General features: G+C 34.9%; 2 protein-coding genes and 1 pseudogene across 2 annotated transcripts; all 3 read left to right on the forward strand.

Annotated features, from left to right (window-relative positions):
• Window positions 1–771: 771 nt before the first annotated feature.
• On the forward strand, window positions 772–2,109 carry LOC117921037 (bifunctional pinoresinol-lariciresinol reductase 2). Its single transcript, XM_034838793.1, has 4 exons — window positions 772–1,112; window positions 1,193–1,433; window positions 1,540–1,743; window positions 1,841–2,109. Exons 1-4 carry the CDS (start codon window positions 783–785, stop codon window positions 2,002–2,004), a joined length of 939 nt encoding a protein of 312 aa, XP_034694684.1. The 5' UTR covers window positions 772–782; the 3' UTR covers window positions 2,005–2,109.
• Window positions 2,110–5,034: 2,925 nt separating this feature from the next.
• On the forward strand, window positions 5,035–6,791 carry LOC117920619 (annotated as a pseudogene).
• A 2,318-nt stretch (window positions 6,792–9,109) lies between these two features.
• LOC117920877 lies at window positions 9,110–23,456 on the forward strand. Its single transcript, XM_034838549.1, has 13 exons — window positions 9,110–9,552; window positions 9,635–9,669; window positions 9,768–9,849; window positions 9,964–10,042; window positions 11,878–11,961; window positions 12,047–12,225; window positions 12,421–12,477; window positions 13,355–13,514; window positions 17,504–17,744; window positions 18,793–18,900; window positions 20,129–20,254; window positions 20,451–20,502; window positions 22,160–23,456. Exons 1-13 carry the CDS (start codon window positions 9,259–9,261, stop codon window positions 22,310–22,312), a joined length of 1,650 nt encoding a protein of 549 aa, XP_034694440.1. The 5' UTR covers window positions 9,110–9,258; the 3' UTR covers window positions 22,313–23,456.
• Window positions 23,457–23,473: the final 17 nt, after the last annotated feature.

The raw sequence follows: 23,473 nt of genomic DNA on the forward strand, positions 1-23,473 counted from the left end.
TGGAAGGTGAGAAGCTCAACCACCACTGTTACCTCCATGTGGAAGGTGGAAAGCCCAACAAATTACACAAACTATACCCCGTTATCAAAGAAAATTTCTTTGCACAACTACTCTTGTGTAACAAATTCAAACTTTTCACGACTCCCCCAATCATTCACTGCAATGTCACCAAATCACAGACCTCTCTTCTTTAAATCCTCTAACATTCAAGACAGCAAATGCCTGGAAAAAGGGAGGAAAAACTTTGATAAAACATAGGTTTTTTTTTTCCCTCAGAAATGTCGGAATTAAGCAAATAATCTTAGAAGTTAAAATGAGTGTGGGGCAGTGACTAAAAAAAGAAGAATGTGGATGAGCAGAGAGGAATTAGAAGGAGAAGAGTTGTGTTTAAATAATAGCTTGGTTTTGAAGATAAAGCAACAAGCACCTCAACCAACAGTTAGCACGGCCAAGGTTGCCTCCCAAGCCAATCTTCAACACTGCAATTGGACCCGAATATGCATATAAAAATCATTAATTCTAGGCAACAGTTTACTTCAGTGCTTAGTTTATTGCTAACAAGTAAAGTATTGTGTGGGAACTTAAAGCTACAAAAATCAAACATAAGAACAACAGAGAGCCATGAGGGACAGAAGTCAGAGATTAATATTATATAATAGAGCCACGAGGGGATTTCCTTTGAAGCATTTCCAGAGGGATTCAAACATATAGGCATTATATAAAGCCATGGGGGAGATGCCTTTCAACACCACCACTAAAGAGAGAGAAAGAGAGAGAGAGAGATGGAAAAGAGCAAGGTACTCATCATAGGAGGAACTGGGTACCTGGGGAGGAGATTGGCGAAGGCAAGTCTAGCTCAAGGCCATGAAACATACGTTCTCCAAAGGCCGGATATGGGTGTGGACATTGAGAAAGTCCAAATGCTGTTATCATTCAAGGAACAAGGAGCCCGTCTAGTGTTGGGTTCTTTCAATGACCACCAGAGCCTTGTTGACGCCGTGAAGTTGGTAGATGTTGTCATTTGTGCTATATCCGGTGTCCACATCCGGAGCCATCAAATCCTCCTTCAGCTCAAGCTTGTAGATGCCATCAAAGAAGCCGGAAACATCAAGGTACAACATATGATAATATTGTAGCTAACATCTCTACCACATTTATAATATCTACCAAGCCATATATTGATATGTTGCAGAGATTTTTACCCTCTGAGTTCGGCACTGACCCTGCAACAATGGAGAATGCCATGGAACCAGGGAGGGTGACATTTGACGACAAAATGGTAGTAAGGAAAGCGATCCAAGATGCTGGGATCCCATTCACCTACGTTTCTGCCAACTGCTTTGCTGGTTACTTTCTTGGTGGCCTGTGCCAACCTGGAAGCATCCTTCCTTCAAGGGATCATGTGGTTTTACTAGGAGACGGCAACCAAAAAGGTGCTTGTACAATAATCTTTGATTTTTAGATATATACCATACCATATATATTTGAATCAATATTATTGCAGAATTCCATTTAATATTTCTCATGAAAATGTGGCAGCCATCTACGTGGATGAAGATGATATAGCCATGTACACTATCAAAACCATAGACGATCCACGAACCCTGAATAAAACACTCTACCTGAGGCCACCCCAGAACATCCTTTCCCAAAGAGAAGTCGTGGAGGTCTGGGAGAAACTGATAGGGAAACAGCTCCACAAGTCCTCAATCTCCAAGGAAGAATTTCTAGCCACCATGAAAAGTAATTATCAAGCCTTTTCTCTTTATACCAATCTTACGTGAATGTTAATTCAAATTAATGTTTGCCTAATTCCTCTATTGTTGTTGATCCAAAACAGCCCAAAATTATGCAGAGCAAGTGGGATTAACCCATTACTATCATGTTTGCTATGAGGGGTGCCTTGCAAATTTTGAAATAGGAGATGAGGCAGAGGAGGCTTCTCAGCTTTATCCTGAAATCAACTACACTACTGTTCATGAATACATGAAAAGATATCTGTGATCCCCAACATGTTTGCTCTACTTGCTGTTGAACCCTGTAATGCTTCTCTCTATGAGTCTATCACAATAAAGACTGTTATGTTATGATCATGTATTTGTACTTGAATCTGTTGGGTTTTTTTATTAATCGTCTCAAAAAAGTCTGAGAATTAATATGCATGTAACTAATAAGCATGCAAATTGGAAAGGAGGTGGATGAGAATCATTTTAATATCAAAGCTGTTTGGTGAATGGGAATTATTCAGAAATAGATAGAAGAAAATGGAGAAGAAGCAAGAAAGTGATTTTTGGAGGAGACTTGAGTGGATAGGATATGTAGGATTGAATCAGTGGTGTTTTCAAGCTCCTCATATTTTAAGCCCAGAATCAAATTTGATCAGAGATTTGGTTAATTCTGCCTACTGTTTAAATTAAGTAAATTGCTTGTAAAATGCAAAATAAATTTTTGAAGAATTTTCAATCATTTTTTTTTTTTGTTTATATTATATTTTTCTATGTTTTAATTGATTAATTTATTTTCTTTCAGGAAAAGTGATGAGAGTGGACATGACATGCATTTATAATTTAAAAAAAATATTAAATACTATATTATAATCAAGTTGTGGTTTTGATAATATTTTTTGTTTTTAAAAAATAGAAAATAATTATTTTATATCTTTAAAATTTATTTAAAATTTAAGGTAATGAAAATTTATTAACACTCTTTTTTTTATTAGTTTTTAAAAGCTATTTTCTTTTTAAAATAATTCTTAAAGATTTTTATATTTATATAAAAGTTATTATTATTTTTTATTTTTGAAAACAAAATCAAAATTAAACCAAAAGGGCACCTAAGATTTCACATTCAATAATTTTTTAAAACTTTTATAAAAACTCAAAAGCAATTAAAAAAAAAATCATGTTCCATACCTCGTTTTTACTTTGTGTTTTTAAAATTTGGTAGCAAAAATTAGAACAATAAAGCTATCCAAATTTGTTTGTACTGATCGTTACTTACCACTCACCCATATTATAAAACGTTGTTTCATATTTTGTTTGTCAGTTTGTTTGTTTTTGCCTTTATCAAATCTATGATAGCAAGTCTTTCACCGGTACACTTCGAGGAATCATCAAAACTTCAAAAGTTTTCTTCTATTTGTTTTAATTGTTAGTGCAGGAGAGTGGTTAGGGAAGGTATTTGTTTTAATTGTTAGTGTGGAAGAATGGTTGGGGAAGGTCCTTATTTTATTATGGATGTATATATCACATCCATAATCTATATATGTATATATATCACAATCTAACCAAAATTTGAGTTGTTAGATTGTTGCTAATAAAATAACAAGATTTTAAAATACAAAGTTAAACATAAAACATATCTTTATAAATTGCATAACCTCGTATATCCTTATCATCCACCCTTAAGATGGGTTTTCGATAGAGGCACCGATTTTGATGTGCAGTTGTCGAAGGCATGGTTGAGACATTGGTTTGGTGAGCACAACACATCAGCGAGTTTGGTTAGAGGAGGAAATATGAGAGACTCAAAGCTCTCCATTTTGGACCTTATTGTTAGAAATAGAGCTTTTGAAAGTATAAAATAATGTAATAAACCTTTTAATTTTATTATTTATTAATAAATTTTGAGTAGGGTCATGACATACAATCTTGCAAGTGTTTCTTATTTTATTTTATTTTACTTTTTTATATTTCAAGGTTGACCTAAAAAACACGTGCAAAATAGATATCATAAAATACTTAAAAACAATAATTATCATAAGCTACAAAGTTGTTAATTATTTTTCCTTTTTTTTTTTGTGACAAACAAATACCATTTTAGAACTTTGTTTTGGTGAATTATTAAAGTATTTTGTAATTTAATTTTTGTACATTTTGAGCAATTTTAAATATTATAATTGTTGTAAGTGATATTTCACTTTGACAATTATTGTGAGTAATTTTGTAAATAATTAATATATACATAAACTATTTATAGACCTCATTAACACAATTTCAATAAAATAAAATTTTAAAAGTATAAAAAAATAAAAACACCTTAACATTGAAAGAAAATTAATAAAAAAAATACTAACCTTAGAAAAAAAGCAAAAAAAAGTGAAGGTAAAAAATAAATATAGAAAACAAAAAGAACCCATTAAGCCTTCAGTAATTGAGTGATGTGTGAAGTTCATCTTGTCCAATTACCGACTCTTATCATAGTTTAAAGTCGCGGTATCGGTCATTGACTTGGGAGGTCTTGAGGCACATCTGTCTCGGTATCTCGGATCTGTATCGGGCGATACGCAAAAAATTCTAATTTAAGAGCTTAATTAAAATAATTTTAAAAAATTATGAAAATTATTTTAAAAAATTAAATACAAATAAGTAGAGTGAAAAATTAATAAAATAAACTTCTATTATATTAAAATTATTCAAATTATAATAAAAGCATACTTTTGAGATGATTTAAAATAATATTAAAAATCTCCAAAAATATTTTAATTTAATCACTTGATAATAAATGTTTCTTGTTGAAGATGAAAATAATAAAAAGTAATTTTTTTTATAAAAAATTGTTTAAATTAAATATTTTGAATTTAAAAATATATATTTTTAACTATTAAAAAAATAAAACTATTATTCATCTTTAAAAAAATAAATATAATTTTTCTTATAAAATATATTCATTAATTTTAATTTTTATATAAATATTCATTTCCTATTTATTTGATATAAGTCTAATATTCATTATTAATTTTTCATCATTATAATTTTCATCAAATTATTTAAAACTCAAATTCCCACTAAATACTCATTATCTACTTAAAAAATAAATACATATTATTTAAATCCTAAATCCTCACCTATTTATCAAAAAAAAAAAAAAAAAACTCAAATCCTCATCTATTAAATACTCATAACCACCATTGATTGGTCAAACACCCATTTCTCCCTACAACCAGCTCGTACGTCCACTTTCTCTCTTCTCCTACTTCCATCGGCCACCTCACCGTCGTTCTCCGTCGATAACAGCGGTGCTGGAGTCCGCCTCATGTCGCTCAATTCCATCTCTGGCAAGAACTTGGGGGATCCGACCGGCAACTACAAGATGCAGTCCATCTCTGTTTCGTGGGTTTTGATCCTCTCATCTTCTCCACCATTTCTACTCCAATATTACTTTTTTTTTTTTCCATTACTAATAACCCAAATAGCTTAGTCTCAACATGATCTTGGAGTTGTCTCAACGTTTCCATGAGATTCACTCTTTCAATTCAACTGAGTTTGTTCATCAAAATATCCAACTCGGGTATCGGTCCGGTACCGGCCATGGTTGAGGCGGATACGACTCGACCGAGTCGTACCGGTATTGACCGAGAGTTCCCCCTCCATTCCTCCTTTATGCCCCAATCAAATTATACCCGTAAGATTTCTTCACACCTACCAAATCCCAAATCCACTACATATTTCTAGAACATGTGAAATTCACATTAAAGGAAATCGACACTAAAGGGTGGGAGAAAGGAAAATGAGGTCTTAACGTAAGCTTTCAGCAAAGAAAAAGATAAACAGAACTATAGATCATTTTTTTCCATCAACATGATCCAACTTGCCATCTATTTGTTGGGCAAAAATAATTAACGTTTGAACTTTGAAGTAGTATCAGAGAGATGGAAAAAAGCAAGTTCTGATAGTGGGAGGAACTGGGTATCTGGGAAAGAGATTGGTGAAGGCAAGCCTGGCTCAAGGTCACTCCACATATGTTCTCCAAAGGTTGGATGATGCGGTTCACATTGAAAAAATCGAACTCCTTCTGTCATTCAAGGAGCAAGGAGCCCATCTGGTGTCTGGTTCCTTCGACGACCACCAGAGCCTTGTGGATGCTGTCAAGCTGGTAGATGTTGTTATCTCTGCTATCTCAGGCGTCCACCTCCGCAGCCACCATATTCTTCTTCAACTCAATTAAGCCCGTGGATGCCATCAAAGAGGCTGGAAACATTAAGGTAATTTAACTTAATTTACTTAATTTAATTTGATGGTTTCCGGCCATATGATCATCTGATCATGTACATGGGTTAAGGCTGTGGATTAATATGGTGCTGTAGAGATTTTTACCCTCTGAGTTCGGAACTGATCCTGCAAGAATGGAGAATGCGATGGAACCCGGGAGGGTGACGTTTGATGACAAGATGGCAGTGAGGAAAGCGATCCAAGAGGCTGGGATCCCATTCACTTACGTTTCTGCAAACTGCTTTGCTGGTTACTTTGTTGGTGGTCTGTGTCAACCTGGTGGCATCCTCCCTTCCAGGGATCATGTGGTTTTATTTGGAGATGGCAATCGGAAATGCATTTTCGTTGATGAAGATGATATAGCCATGTACACTATCAAAACCATAGATGATCCACGAACCCTGAATGAAACACTCTACCTTAGGCCACCCCAGAACATCCTTTCTCAAGGAGAAGTTGTGGAGATCTGGGAGAAACGCATCGGAAAACAGCTCCAAAAGTCTTCAATCTCCAAGGAGGAATTCTTAACAGAGTAAGTACTGTCTCTTTTTGTCTGTATATATACCATCTTCTTAACTCAAAATATTGCCTGATTCATTAATTCCTCTATTAATTGTTTTTCATCCGATCCAAACAGCCCAAAATTATGCAGTGCAGGTGGGATCAACACATTGGTATCATGTTTTCTATGATGGATGTCATGCAAACTTTGAGATAGGAGATGGAGCAGAGGAAGCTTCTCAGCTTTACCCTGAAATCAAGTATACTACAGTCCATGAATACATGAAACGCTACTTATGATCCCAACCATGCATTGAGTTAAGGCTTCTTCGATATTTCTCTGTTTTGGCAAAAGGATTTTCAATATTTAATGTAATGCTGTGTTCTATTTGTATTTAAATCATCAACCTTTTCTTTCCGTTGAGTTGTTGGTTACCAAAATAAAAGTTTCAGAAATGCATAATTTGTGTTGTGTCAATGGTTTCAAAATATCTCATATTTCTCAACTTCTTGTATCCATACCTTGAACCATGAGCAGTATTGCTCCACTACGTATCTTTATTCCCCACTTCTTGTATTCACACCCTGAACAATGAGCAATATTGATCCATCAGGTATTTCCTGTTCCCCACTTCTTGTATTCACAACTTGAACCACAAATTTTCTCATTCCAATTCATCTATGGGCATTTCGGTTATTTCACCACCATAGATTTTCATCTATGGGCCTTGATTAATTTTCACCATCATAGATCAAACATCTATAGGCGTTTCAGTTTTCATCACCATGGATCAGACATCTATGAGCATTTCAGATTCACCATTATAGATTTTCATCTATGGGCTTTGATAAGTTTTTATCACCATAGATTTTTATCTATGGGCATTTCGGTTTTCACTACCATGGATTTTCATCCATGGGCATTTTAGATTCACCACCATAGATCAGACATTTATGAGTTTTGATTAGTTTTCACCACCATGAATTTTCATCATTGGGCTTTCGAGATTATCACCTTCGTTTTTTCTTATATCTTTATCAATCTTGTATAATCTCTATAAGTTTATCTCAATCTCATGTACATATTTACAAAATATTGGCTCCATTTATCCTATTTAATTTCATCAAATTCGGGATGTGATATGGGTCTAAAGGATGAACAAAAATCCATTTTTTGATTTATTTCATCTATTCCATGATCGGAACATGAAGGATACATGTTACATCACAATTTTGAATCAGAAGAAAGATTTCAAGAAATGATAAATCGATTTAGATTTGGTGTATCATAAGAACCTTTCATAACATAGAATATTTATAAAGTTATTTTTAATAATTTTCCTTATTTTATAAGAAACTCTAATATTATAATGATATATAAAATTAGGAAATATTTTATACAATATTTTTTATAAAAAGAAATTTTACTAATTAAGAATTTAACATACTTCCCAACAATTTATTCTATGACATAGAATCAAGCCGGAAAGGTAAGACGAATGGTTTGATAATAGGCTTTGTGGTAGAGATGGAAATAAATGGAGCTATAGCATGAAAAAAATTAGGATTTTCTATTTGATAGCAAAATGGAAATAGCCTTGTTTAATAAATGTTTTTAAAATAATTCTCTATTTTGAAAAGAAGGAAAACTCCTTTGATAGCTAAAAAACAAAAAAGCAATTTAATAGAAGCTTACCATTTTTTTAAAAAAATATTTGTGTATAGTTTTAAAATTTTAAACATAGTCCCGATATTTATATAATATAAAAAAATGATAAATTTTTTTTATAATAATTTTAACCTTAAAATGTAAAATTGTATTATTAAATAAAAATTTAATCACTTCATTTAAATAATGTATTTATATTTTTATGAGATATCAGGTATAAAATTTAAAATTTTAAAAATATCATATAATAAATATAGGATCAAATTTATAAAAAAAGAAATTAGCTATAAGTATTAAGATGTCACGTCACTTAAACACATTAATTAGAAATAATTATTAAAAAAAAAGTGAATTAAAGGATCAAGAATCAAATCCCAAAAGTGTTTTGGGCCTATTTGGTAATATTTTTTAAAATGGTTTTTTATTCTGTAAATTTAAAAAAAAAAAAAGAAAAAGAAAAAGAAAAACATATTTAATAATAAAAAAATTATTTTCTATTTTCTGTTTTTATTATTAACAATTTTTAATTATTTCATATTATTTTCATTTATTTTTTGATAAATATTTTAAAAAATAATTATACAAATATCTATAATGATTAAAAATAAAATATAAAATATAAAATTTATTTTAAAAATTTTAAAAATGTTTTAAATTTTCAAATAAATTTTTATTTTATAAAATATTGTAATAATTTAAAAAAAAAATGGTTTTCGGAAACAATTACCAAGCAACGCTTTATTATTTCACCACTGTATTAGAGACTATACCTTAAAATTTGATTTGAAAGAACCTCAGTCCTAACCCCCTATGTTATCGCTCTCCCACATCAAAACGCCGCGTTTTGAGTTTCACCGTTTTTCCATCAGACCAAAATGATCTAGTGGGCCCCGCTTGATGATGGGACCCGATTCTCCGTTCTCTGTTTCAGATACGAAGGGGAAAAAAAAAAAAATCCGAAGACAGAAGCCCTAGGTTGGGGGGATTGGGCTATGAAATTGTTCCTTGGAGGACTCCGGCGATCGTTCACTTCCCTCTTCTTCAGTTCCGTCAATTCACCATTCCCTCCAAAACCCTTACGGCTTTCAAAGTAGTAGTATGAGCTTTGCTCAGCAGCCTCAGCCCGGTGCCCTATTACATAGCACGATGCAATCCCATCCTGAAAGCAACGGTTCCCAACTTCTCCACGGTGGGCATCAAACAGCAGCCGATGGCATTGGGCTCCGATCTCTGAATCAAACTGGAACGGCCGAGGCAGTGCCCATGCACCACTACGACCAAATACCCCAAGAAACATCCGCTAGTTTCGGTTGGGATAACCGTGTTTCTGGAAATGATCGTAGTATGGGCGACATCGAAACTGCCGCTTGCGATGCCGTGCTGAGAGAACAGGTTTGTGGTCTGAAGTTGGTGGGTTTCTAGTTGCCCAATTGGATTCTCGTGTTATTAAATGGTATTTATTTGCGAATTTCAGGAAATTGCCACTCAAAGAATTATACATAGTCAAAGGTTAGTTTCAAGTTTCATCTTTTAATTTGGTTCTTGAATTGGGAGGTGAAAAAGGTGATGGCATTGATCTAAATGTTTTTTTTTTTTGGTGGTTTTAGGCAAGCCAAAGGTGAAAGTGAGCCTTCTATGGATAACACAGACATTCTATCGGGCAGACGCCATGACCCTAATGCTCTAAAGGTGTGTATATTGGTGTATCTCCTTGAATTGTATATTCGATTTATGTTGTTTATGGTTTCAACTTTTCTTTTAATGTTTCCCTTGCGCTTATTCAGCTCATGATATTTTTCATAGGAGCATTTGCTAAAGATGACCACAGAACATCGTGCAGAAATGGCCTTAAAACGTGGAAAGTCTACACTTCGTGAGGAAGGTTGATTCTCATTTCTTTCACAACACAGATTCCTTGGATTATATTTTCTTTGTGTTTCTACCTATCAAAAATATTTTCTATGTGTTTCTGGCCAACTGTTGTTCTCTTGATTTGTATGTTCTCACAAAAATCCTTATCACATTGCTATGTGTAAAAAATGGCTTGGTTGGTACTTTTTTTTTTTGATAAGTAAACACACATATATTAGCAAAGGCAAACGCCGCAAAGTACACAGGGAGTAAAATAGAGTTAATATGATTGACATGCTTCAAGCTTGCATCTTGACAGAAGTCCCTCCTAGGATATTTTTGTCGTATATAAGAGAAGCAGCAGGACTATAAACCATCTGTTTTCGCTTTGCCTTTATACGTTAGCATTGTGGCATATAATATTTTTAGAAGCAGCTTCAAGTTGGGTTCCTTCTTTTGCCATTTCATGTACTGACCATCAGTTTTAGGTTTCTGTAGACCAGGGAGAGCCAAAGTGGTATGTTTTTCATTGTTCTTGCTTTGATTTGGAGCATATGGGTTGAAAGAAAGTGTGGAGTTTCAGAAAATTATAACCGAGAGTAGTTATGTGGTGAAAGAAAGTTGCTTGTCTTAAGTTAGAAAATGGCTTAAGCCAGAAAAAGTGTAAGTTAAAAAATAAACAATTCTAAAAATGGCTAAAGTCTTAAAGCAAGTTGCTTTAAGACTTCAGTCAAAAAATTAACAACACCTTTTTCATATTAATATTACAACTTAAAGTTAAAAATAATTTAAAGTGATAAGTCAAAATAATTAACTTTTCCTTAACCCTAGATATCCTTTGCCTTAATAACCCATGTTTCTTTTCCCTTGTTTTTCTTTCATAAATCCTGTCTTTAATATCAATAATGGTGAATAGCCCTTGAGGCTTGGCTTAAGTGGTAAAGGGATGGGGAGGGTTTGTGGGAGGTTTCAAGTTCAAGCCCCAATGGGGACAACAAATTTACCTATAAAAAAGAAATATCAATAACAGTATATATATCAATTTAATTGTTTAGAAAAACTTTTAAATTAGTTTTAACAAACAATCTTAATACTTAAGAGTAAGAATTAAGTGATATGTTTTAAGTCAATAACTTAAGTATTATCTAACTTAAAATTATCTTTAGTTATTTTCATATTACATATTAAGTTTTACCAAATGCCCACATATTTTGGGAATAATAAATTCTATTAGAGCTAAGGTTCTTGATCCTTAAGAAGATTTTAACTCTTAAGGAAGCCAATCTTTTGGGGCATTCCATGTTGATAAGGGAGGGGGACAGATGACTACTCCACTATTATTAAATAAATTATAAATAGGTGGTGATTATGCTTAAGCTGTTGACTTAAAGAGTAGCCACAACGCTTAACGACTTGTGGGGTGATTGCCTTTGTTGGATGGCCTTATTCCCAAAATAGATGCCATTATTTCTTAACCCCAAATTGTGGCAGTCACCACCAGCCAAAAAGAGGTGGGAGAGGGAATGAGCATAAAACATCTTAAGTCATGTTGGATGGTCTCTCACCTTGTGGGAGTGGTTGTGAATCTGTTGCTTATTGCCTCTGTTGATGGAGGTCACCACCACATGGGGTCTGAGATCTGTGAGTGGAGAAGTGGATTTCCTAGCCAAAAGGAGGTGCCACAATGCTCAAGGGATTTAGGAGGCATTTCTATCCTCACTAGTTGTGATTTCTGAAATGGTGTTTATGTTATAATTCCCCCATTTTTTAAACTTCCCCTTTTCCCCCTTGCTTCCTCTCCTGAAGCACGTCTCTTCCATTTACTTGTTCTAAATTACTTTCAATGAATTCTTTGCTTTCTGTCAGGTAACATAGAAATTGGAAATGGGTATGGTGTACCGGGTGGAGGTGCTTATTATGGTGCTTCGAGGTCCAACATTGCTATGCCCAGTAAGCCTGAGGAATACATATTGGTTCTTTTCTCTTTTGGTATTTTCTGAGATGAGATAATATGTTTTATATTTCAATTCTTCAGAAAAATTTGGAATTGGAGGTAATGAAGGCCATAAAAGTCCTGAGATTAATAGAGAATCTGAGGAGAAATCTGAGTCTAAAGAGTTGCCCGAGTATCTCAAGCAGAAGTTGAGGGCAAGGGGCATTCTTAAGGATGACACAGCAAAAGGGGATCCTCACATCAACACATTTAAGGCCATGGTTAGAAGTAGCATATTCTAATCAGCTAAGCTATTTATAGCTTCTAAAATCTGTCAACTTCCTACAATTGAACCTAATTTACGCCTTCTAGTTGTCAAAATCTCTGTTCACTGTGTAACTTGTGCCATTTGATTGCATCTTTTTGTTTGCTTCTGCAAGAAATCTTCTTTAATGACTTGTAACTTTGAATTTCAGAAGTTGGAAGCTCAGTCAACTCAAACCACTGCACCGGCGAAGCTTCCTACTGGATGGGTGAGTTTTAGTTGTTATATATGTCTTCCTACTTTTATTTCAGGGCCTTATTGGTGCACTTTTTTAATCACCTGAGATCTGTTTTGGATTTTTAAAAAACCCTTTAATGGAGTGTTTGGTTGTGACACTGAAGCATTTGAAAATAGAAGAGGTTTTGTGTCTAAAAGTTTTTTTAGTAAAGTTAGGGTTGACATTCTTTTGTAGGAGAGTTCTCAGGAAGGGATTTAAAAATTTGAAATCTGTTAGATATTTTATATAGCAACCTCTTCCTTACTCAAATCCTTTTGGAGAAGCACTTCATTAGAAGCTACGGCTGAAACAGACTAGCCCTTAATTTGTATTTGACCGGAATAGCCAACAGATCTTATGTGTGGAACTATGTGGATGGAATTAGGCATCTTGGATGACTGATGGACTCTTATGTCTTAACACATGTAGCTATGATGTTTGTTTCTGCTTTATTTGAATTTCTCAAGGTTTCCAATTGTCACTCAAAATTAATGATGATCTTGTCAGCATCTTTCTGTATATTCATGCAAGAAACTGGATTTTGTTGAATTTTTGGTCAGCAATTAAGTTTGCCAGTTTTTTCTAATTGTATTTGATTGAAGATATATTTCTTATTTTTATTTTACATTTTGGTTAATTGAATGCTTAAGAAAGAAATATACATTTAAGACATGACTTGATACAAAGCTATTGGTGGAGGATTAATGAATCTGTCTTTTTCCCTACAAAGTGGGGCTAGTGGGTTTCATGTTATACAAAGAGACAAGTAAAATAAATAAAAGTTGTAACCCTTTTAGAAAACTTTTATTTTTATTATTTACTTGAATGTATTTCATGCTGTCTTTAAATTCTGTGATGCATCATGTAGGTGGAGACAAAGGACCCTGCAAGTGGTGCTTCATATTATTACAATGAAAACACTGGGATGAGTCAATGGGAAAGGCCTGTTGAGACTTCTTTTAGTTCACAACCTCCATCTCCTTTATCTCTTCCAGAAGATTGGGAGGAGGCATTAGATGTAACAACGGGTAAACCATATATATCTCTATCTTTCTTATGATTTTTTCAATAAAATTGAATAAATGGACAACAGAACATAAAAGAAATTTATATATGTGTGAGAATCAGAAGAAACAGCCTCCCTTTGTTTGATGCACCTCAAACTGGATGGTGATTTCTCAGTTACTGTTTGGGCTTGAATGTAGAAAGGGAGCATGCTAGATATATGATCATATCACTAGGAAGATTATGGATGGGATAGCCTCTTTGAACATCAATATGGATTGAGTGCATAAATGAGGCATAGTGAGGCTAATTTCTTGGCTCAAAGAGGAACAATTATTTTTATTTTTTTGATAGACAAAAGATTGTATTAAGAAGTGCAAAAAAAATGGGGGCGTACCCAATGCATACAAGCAGTATACACAAAAAAACAACCCAAGCACCAGAAAAGAAAGAAGAAGCCTAGAAAAGAGTAAGACTAGCCACAATAAAGAGACTTCAGAAAATTCAGATGAGAGGGGATCTCCAAATCCAGCAACTGTTTGGATCACTCTACAAGGGATCTGAAAAAGAGAACCCTCAGCCTTTGGTCCAACAATTCTTTGTCTTTGAAGGATTATGTGTGAGCACTTTGGAGGATACATTTACCTGCTTGGATATGGTTTTGGGCTTGCAGTTCAATGGTTTTGCAGCCTTTTATTTGTTTATTTTTATTTTTCAAATTTACTTTCCAAAGTTGGACACCTTGCCATTTCTTGTTTCTTATAAAACATGAAACACAAAAATTGCATTTTTTGTTGAAACATCAAGCGAATTATTGGAGAGTGTTGTTACAATGTGTCTTAAGCATGCTTTATTAGATCCAAAGAGGTTACATATTATTGATTAGTTCAATTTTTATCCCGTTATCATCTTTTGGTGAAATAGGACATACTGTTTGTCAAGCTTCTCAATGGTTTTCTATTAGTGACTGATTGCAATATAATATTATTCAATTAAAAAACAAAAATGAATAGTTGTTCCCCAAAATTATTTTTAAATAAGAAGGTTGTGTTATCATAGAAATTAGTGTAAGGCACACATAAACTGCTTGGGAAATCTCAGTCTAAATGCATATGACAAGTACTCTTATTTAAATTTTTTTGTTGGCTTCTATTTTTAAATTTTAAACTTGCAAGAATGTGAGGATGTGGTGGAGAGAGGGGGTCTAGAGAGGGATGATATTTAATGATGAGGGGGCAGCAATTGACAGTACATATGAAAGGAAAACCATTTTGCATATCCATGAAGCACATCTCAGGTTTCTTTTTAATAATAAAGTACGGATAATTATTTAGGACAATGGATGAGAAAACCCAGAGGGAAAATTCCTTATTTTTGACACACAAGGTTGTAACTGTTGAAGGGGATGGGCGTTCTTTCAAACACAAATAAAACAATTTGATGAAGTTAAAGTGAATGGTGAAAAATAAATAATCCAAGTTTCACCAATCATTATGGATATCCTGTTTATAGTACCTCTGTAAGAGGGAAAAGAAGATCTTCTGGTTTCCACCATTTAATTTTCTATGGAAGATAGAGAAGAGAAGAAACATGGTCATTAGAGGAAAAAAGAAGTCCATTGGAAGCCTAGTGGCACTTTTCCTTCCAAAGTGTGTTAATTCGAAGAGAAAATTTGAACAGGAAGTTGTGTTTCCTCCAAAATGGGGTGATTTTGGAGAGGGAACTTGTACATGAATTTGAGTATGATGTTTCTGTTCAAGGTATAACAGCTTTACAATAGGGTTGGGGTGGCGCCCTTCCTTTCTCTTACTTTTGTCCACTTTCTCGTAGGCAAACTGAAGAAAATGGGAAAATTTTCATGTTGTTCCTTCTCTTCCTCTTTTTAGTAATGATCGAGCAGTGTTAGATTTATCAAAGACCACGGTAGGCAATACTTGGTGTGGAAACTAACAATTCAGCTTGGTTCATCAGGGTCATGGGATTGTTCGTTAATATCATGACAAATGTATTCCACTGTGACTTTTCCGTCCACAATGGGTTGATGTGAAGAGAAAATTGGAAGTTGTACATGTATTTTCTCCTTCAAAGTGGGATGATTTGGAGCGAGATACTATACAGAAATTTGACCATAGTATCTCTGTTCAAGGTATAATGCCTTACAATAGGGATTGGGTTGGATTCATCCTCTCCCTTCCTTTTTCCCCACTTCCTCTGAAAGACAAACTAAAGAAAATGGGCAAGGTTCTTGTGTATTTTCTTATCTTCTTTTGAGTAAGGACTCCAATGAAGTGTTACATTTGTCTGAGATAATAATGACAATAGTTGATGTAGAAAGTACAGTTCAACTCAAAGGTTTATCAGGGTCTATGGGATGTTTTGTCAATGTCACAACAAATGTATTTGAAAAGCCACAGGAACTAGAAAACAGGATGTTCCTTCTCTTTATTATTTTTTTTTCCTGGTCAAGATAACTATTTGATTTACTGAAAGTGGAATAGATGTACAGAATGTACCTGAATACAGTCAAAGAAAAACCATGAGCTGAACTGTTTATGCAAGATGTAAAAAGTTAACTAATAACCCTAAGATTCCTTGGTCAAAACTCAAGCAAAGGTCTTCACTTTTGGCCAGTAGACTAATAGGTTCAGCAAGATGGGATTGGGAAAGTTAAAAGTTATGTTGATAGTATGCTATGACCAAAAAGACCTATCATTGTTTACATGATTGTCATGAACTACTTTTATCTTAAATTTCATGTTTTTTAAAAGATTATTTTTTTTGTCACTTGGTGCTTGAAGTGTCTATAGTTGATATGAACATGGAGAACACATCTAAATCTTGGCAATAAATGACCTTGCTCCTTGAGGGCCACAACTGTTTTGTGTATGATCTTGTTAAATTAGGCACAAATGTAAAGTGAGTTGAGAAAAGAGAATTGCAAACTCTATTTATTGTGGTTTGATAGTACATCTATACATACTCTCCTCAAGCTTCTAACCGAGTGAGGATTCCACTAAACTTCAAGGTTCCAATGGACCTTCACAAATACCTCAAGTGATCGACTTCACATGAAAACATTTCTCACAAGAAGAAAGGATGGTTAGCTGAACACTCTCAATCCTAGTGAAGCAAAATATCCTCACAATACAATAGAAACTAGGATTGACTTGAAGGTGCACTTATGGTTGGCAAGTTTTGAGAATAAATGCACTAGAATGAGTTTTGAATGAGAGAGACTAGTATTGTAAGCAAGTTAAAACTCAAGGTTTTGTTATGCATAAATACTCTTAAACACCTCAATATATAGGTCGAGCAACTAATTTGACCAGTCTAGTCGTTGTGCATTAAATGCACTTGCAAGTGACAATTGGGGTTGTAGACCTGAACTAGTTGAGCAATTGGTCGAGGCTCCTGCCTCAACCACTTAAAGCAAGCTATACCGGAGGTTTAGGGTGCACAAAATGCATCTTGACCTAGGCTCAACCAGTTCCACCCTTCCTCAACCGATTCCACCATAAGTGAAGCAATTTTGGCCGAATCAAGGTCAGGAACCTTGAAAAAGCTTCTTTAAATAGACCCTTTAAAGCATATTTTGGAAGAATTAAGGACAAGGTTTGATAAAAAAACATTATATTGTCCAATTGTATGAAGATATGATCAATTTATAATCAAGAGAGGATGATTTTTAAAAGTCTTAAGTGCATGAAAAAATTTTAATGACTCAAGTGCTCCAAAAAATACAACCTTACATTGGTTCCTAGGTCTTCTTAAGTCTTCAATAAGCTCAACTCTCCATTGACAAGAATCTTCTATTTGAGTTGCTTGAACTTTCTTTAACTTTCAAGAAAACTTGTAACAATTAACTTGATTGAACCAATAGTAACTTTAACCTTGTTTTGTTATCATTAAAACTTGATTAGGAGAACCCTTGGGCTAACCTTACGATATACCAAATTCTTTGCCACACCTTTCTTTTCAACCACTTCTTAAAACTCTTTTGCTTCCTATACAGGTCAAAAATATTACTACAATAGAAAGACCCAGGCATCACAGTGGGAGCCCCCTAATACAGTGCAGCAGGTCCCTAATACAGTGCAGCAAGTTGCCTCAGGACACTCTGGCAACATGGTTTTCAGCAATGCAGTTAATGGGAATCAGGATGATCGGTCAGCCATGCTCAAGAGATGCATGGGATGTGGTGGTTGGGGAGTAGGCCTTGTGCAGATGTGGGGTTACTGCAATCATTGCACTCGGTATAGTGATGCCTTGTTCTTCACCAGAAGCAATCTTTTTAGTGGAATTCTTTACTATGCCCTTTTTTCTATAAATGTATGCAATTTTACAAGAAAAAAATTAGATTTCAACTAGAGCGCATTTGGAGCTGGTCTGTTTATAGATTGAACATGCCTGCATGAACCGATGCAAATTGCAACACAGAAATAGGAATCAACAAGGCCCTTGAGGTCTGTCTCAAGTGGCTAATCAGGGGGCTACTAGGTTCATTTCCATGTAAAAGGAAAATAGGTACCTGTCAAAAAGGGGGGAAACCAAGAAATAAGAATAAGGAACTATAGACATGGTGGAAGGCTCAAAGAAGAGCATGGGTTACTGGGCTAGCAATATAAGTCCAGCTGATTGCCTCCAAGTTTGGTTTCAAATCCATTTAAACATAGAGAGAACTCAACTTGCTTCTTTATTCAGTTAAAAATCTTTAAATTGTGGTGTTTCAAGATTTATGATTGATTATCAGATTGCAGGGAGATTGGAATAGCAAAATAATGGAAATCTTGTAATAACAGTCACTCCTTTGACAAAGGTCTTACCTTAAGAATCTTAGTGACATATCCAAGGACCTAGAGTATCATCAAACAAGAGAGAGTTGGTTACATCAGAGTGCGAGAGGATTGGAAAAGCAAAAATTATAGAATGTTATGATAACATAATCACTCCTTGGTACAGGTCTGACCTCAAAAATCCTTCTTTTATTTTTTTGGATACGCAAAAGAATGAAATGCATTAAAAGTGCCTGAAAAGGACACACTAAAATACGTCTGACCGCAAGAATCCTAGTCACATCCTCTAGGGCCAAGAGCATCATTGTTGGGCAAGCGGTGTACTAACACAAATTTCTATTGTGTTCTGATGGGTTGATCTTATTTCGATAAAAAAAAAAAAAACATTTTCATGGGTTGATCTTATTTCAATTAAACTTTTTTTTATTGAAGCATATTGGTACTTGTGTATGTTTTGTTTTTTCTATTTTAATTTTTAAATTTTATCTAATAGCTATTTCAAACGCAGAGTTCTCAACCTTCCTCAAAGCCAATACTTGGCATCCAGTTTGCAGCAGCAATCCAGAAGTAATGTGAATATCAAAGGAGATTCAGAGAGAAAGCCTTCTAAGCAAAGGTATCCTATCTTCTGTTGAAGCATATATTTTGCTTAAATGGCTGGCTTTTTGAGAACCTAAAATACACTTAAAAGTTTTTTTGAAACAATCATTTTTACATCTATGCCTGATCTGCAAGTATAACCTTGCTTGAATTTCCACCTCTTCCCCTTCTTGAGGTTTGGATGTGGAAGAAAGGATCTCCATTCCAAAGGGATCAGGCAAAATTAAGATGGTAGTGATCTTCTGCTTCGCTGGAAGTTCTAAAACTATAGGACTGCACTCTTGATAATTTCTTCATTAGTATTCCTTTGTTTTAGTCAGAAACAAGAATATTATTAAAGAAAGGAAAGATTTCAAGAGCAGAGGAGAATTTTCCTTGAGAAAAATATAAACAAATAACCAAGTGGATCAAAAAAACAAAAGCAGAACCACCACAAATGGGAATTGACTGAAGACTTAAGGTTGAATATATTCCCTGAGGGACAATATGAAAAGAAAACAAATTACCAAGGGCACCTCATGGGTGAGCACTCTTCATTCGATTGGGCTAAAAATTTGTCTGGAGAATGTGCTTCTTCCAAGCATGTAATTAATTGACTGAAGCAATATCCTTCAGATGTCAACAGTGTCTTTGAGGATGGAGACTTCCAAGAACTTTATATGCCTTCTCTGACCAATTAATTACATTGTAACTATTATCCTTAAATATGTTACTGATATTTTCCCTGAGCCTCGTTTGGATAAGACAAAAAGGCAGTGATACATGATTTTAATGGTATTCACTACCAGAAGATGCAGAGAACAAGAAAAATGCATTGTTTTGGGTCTTACCAATACTTGGCCTGAGGTTTCCTAGATAACTTTTTTCAAAGAATTGTACTTGTTTGGAGTCCTATAGCCCTGAGCAGGACACAGTTGGGGCTCCAGAATTTGCCACCATAGTTACTTCTCACATTTATATTCTTGAAAAGGAATATTCACTGCCACCATGCTTTTAAAGATGGAAGAAGTTTAAGTAGTCCATCAAAATAGAGTGGAGGAAACTTCACTGCTTGAATCTACTGCCCAAGTCCTTACTCTATCACTCAACTAATAAATGGAAAAGCTGAGGTTGAGAAACTCCTCAGGCATCCTTTTTCTTTTGAACTAATAGATGGTGTGTGAACTGGAACCTTCTTGGAGCTTCACTTTTGCCAATATATATATGTACATTCTGAACCGATTTGTCTCTCTGTGGGTTTCCAGGTCCAACTTAAAACCCCCAATAGGAAAAGGCAGTAAAAGGGACAGCAGGAAACGGGCCTACACAGAGGATGATGAGTTGGATCCCATGGATCCAAGCTCTTATTCAGATGCTCCCCGGGGTGGCTGGTATGTCATATGTCTCACTCAACTAACTTTTTTTGGCACTAGCACTGTGTGTGTGTGTGTGTGCGCGTGCGCGCATGTGCATGTGTGTGTCTATATATATTTATATATGAACTGCACAGTTACTGCGTTTTGGCCTACATAAGATTGAGGAAGGTTTTAGTAGTTCACTATTGATTTTATGTAATGCTGATTGTAGGGTTGTAGGGCTGAAAGGTGTACAGCCACGGGCAGCCGATACCACAGCCACGGTAAATAAATTGATTTTTATGAGTTTATTCCTTTGAAATGACTTGAAATACGTTGCTCTTCTTCCTGTTTGTAGCAGACATGTCAAGAGACCAGATTATACATAGCTTAATTTCTTTTCCTTGCGTATGCTATAAGCTAAACTAAAGTTGCCTTGCAACTTAAATCTTATTTTTAATGGGGATGAAAACATAGGCAGCTTATTTTCTTTTCAGAAAATATATGGAAACAATCCAGAAGTTTCTAAGGAACAGTTAGGAAATGCTTGGAATATTCCCCAGGAAGTGTTTCAGAAACATAGGAACATTTTTTAACTTCTGGTTGAGAACTTCAAAATTTATAAAAAACATGCTTCCTTTTTTTTTTTTTTCTAATGATCCAAGAACTCCTATTGCAAGTTTATTTGTCTTTTTTTTTCATACTGGCTACTGTAGTGGCAATGTTTTGCATCCTGATTGGTGACATGGTCAGAAGTGAATATAGGCATTTGGTTTTGCATAGGAACCAGGAAGAAGTACTTTAATATATCTATCAGCAAAAGCAATAGGAAAATCTCCAGAAACTTGTTAGCTGTGAGAATCTGAACTTTGGTAGAGTGGAACCTCTTCTTCCTCACATCTGCAGTGGAGCAGAATGAAAAATAGCTAGAAGTTCTGCTTTCTAGTATTAATTTGTTTTCTTAAATGGAAAAAGGGTGTGTTTGATGAAATCATTTTAATGGAATAAGCAATAAGATACTGACTTGTCGCTTGAGTTCTTCAAGTTCCAACAAATTGGCAAAGAGATTTTTTTTGTTCCTTTTCTCTACTGTAAATTGGTCAAAGTTATAAATTGTTCTTGCTAGCCGATTTGATAGACCCTGCTTATTCATATGGTCTAACAGATTATTAAGGTTAAAACTTCATATAGGGTGTGTGCATACATATTCCAAGCATTGAAGTGTAGGACCAGAAACTATGGGCCAGTTAATATATCTGTTAGACACTGTTTGTCTGCTGCTGTCAAGTATGATTTTAAACTAGAACTTCCATAGTGTGCTATGAGTTGTGATCTGTCCAATAGTTTGCACATGTTTTGCAAGCATAGAAGACTAGGATCAACACCCATTGGTCAGTTAAGACATCTGCGTGAATGTCGTTTTGAGTTTTGGCATGGACAATCTCATTGGTAGGGCCCATCCAATGGCAGATGATTTTATGCTTCCAAACTTCTCTTTATTTCAAACAATGGTCCACTTACTATTTTTCTGTTGGGCTGTAAAAAAAAATGAAATTTATATTAAAGAAGAAAAAAGAACTACTGGACAAGAAGTATGTTCAAGCAAGGAAGAAAAAGGAATATGTAGAACCTTGAACATTAAAGGTAAACAAAAACTACCATCACAATTAGATGGGAATGCAAGATGTTCAAGCAAGGAAGAAAGAGGAAAATGTAGGGGAACCTTTTAACATAAAAGATAACAAAAGCTTTTATCATAATTAGATGGGCATGAGTCAAATGACGTTTCCTCTTAATCCTCCAATATATACACACACATAATGCATGCATGCACATGCCTGTGGTTTTTTTAATCTTTGCCTTTTAGTTGAAGCTTACTGTCTGACCATAAAGAGGATGCTATGCTTCAAAGTAAAACATTATTGTTTCTGTGGATTTCAGGGTCCCCTCTTTCAGCAGCGTCCATATCCCTCTCCTGGAGCTGTCTTGCGAAAGAATGCTGAAATTGCTTCACAATCAAAGAAACCAGGGTCTCATTATGCGCCTATATCCAAGAAAGGGGATGGAAGCGATGGACTTGGTGATGCTGACTGAGAATCTCAACTATGCAAATGTGCAGTCATTAGCATCTTTGATTCTGCAGCATTCATCCAAGCCGTGTGAATTGTTTGCCCTTTGACCAAGCACAGTATACCATAGTTTACCCTATTGTCAGCTGCACAATACGCTCTTCAATGCATGGAAGAATTTCACTCTTTACCAGAATCAGAACCGTTGAGGAACTGGATGGCTGTTCAAGTGAGAAACTTAATAGGGTGACTTTCTAAGAAGAAGCTTGAACCAATGTGAAAGTGGTTTTTGTTGATGCGGCTATGCATTTTTGGCTTCATAAGCCCAATTTCTGCAATGTTGAAATCAGATCTCTTCAGCATATCACTGTGAGCTGGGGCAGGATTGTAAGTGGTTTTGACATGTAGAAAGAAGGGAGTATACCGAATTGACTATTTTTAACTGAAAAAACAAGTAGGGCAACCTTTAAAGAAGTCTGTTGTATTTACCCTTAAAGTTTGATAGCTATTCTATGATTTTGGGGGCCTTCTCCTTAGAATGTGTTCTTTTACCCTAATAGTAATAAATTGGTAGTCCTGCTACAGCAGTAAGATTTGTGTCTTTCTAGATTAAGAGGGCATGTAGGTGTTCCATGATTGTAAAGTATTTTGGGGTTGTATTTAACGGATTAACTTGTGGTTTCATCTGGGGATGAGATATAAAGACTTGGGAGCATTCCATGTGCATTCCGTCGGTCTTCAGGTTTAGCCTCTGAGTTCTGCATCCTAAATTCAGATTTCCCTCTAGGGCAAATGGCCCTTCAATAATGTCTAGTAGGGGTTTTAGTCCCCAGTGGAATACGCCATTCCCCAAATGCTAAAAGACTTTCCTCCTTGTCTAGATAAGTATTGTTTAGAAAGCAGTAGGCAAATTTAGGTCGGGTAAAAGAACCCACTGAGATATCTAAGAAAAGTTATGATTTCCCAAACTGCCATCATCTGGAGCCTTGGGTGTAAACACATTTGTTGGAAGTAAAAGCCTTTGAGTGAGAAATCAGCCTAGATGGAAATGCTACTGCACCATTTGGAAGTATGTATAACCAGTTTGGGAGAAGAGCTCAGGAAAGAGCTGCATGTAAGGTTGGTGATTCTTTTGATGGTGGAATACAAAAGAAGAGTGGCTACATTGAAATGTCGGTTCTTAAAC

The sequence above is a fragment of the Vitis riparia genome, chromosome 8 (genome assembly GCF_004353265.1).
Source record: "Vitis riparia cultivar Riparia Gloire de Montpellier isolate 1030 chromosome 8, EGFV_Vit.rip_1.0, whole genome shotgun sequence".
Taxonomy (NCBI): Eukaryota; Viridiplantae; Streptophyta; class Magnoliopsida; order Vitales; family Vitaceae; genus Vitis; species Vitis riparia.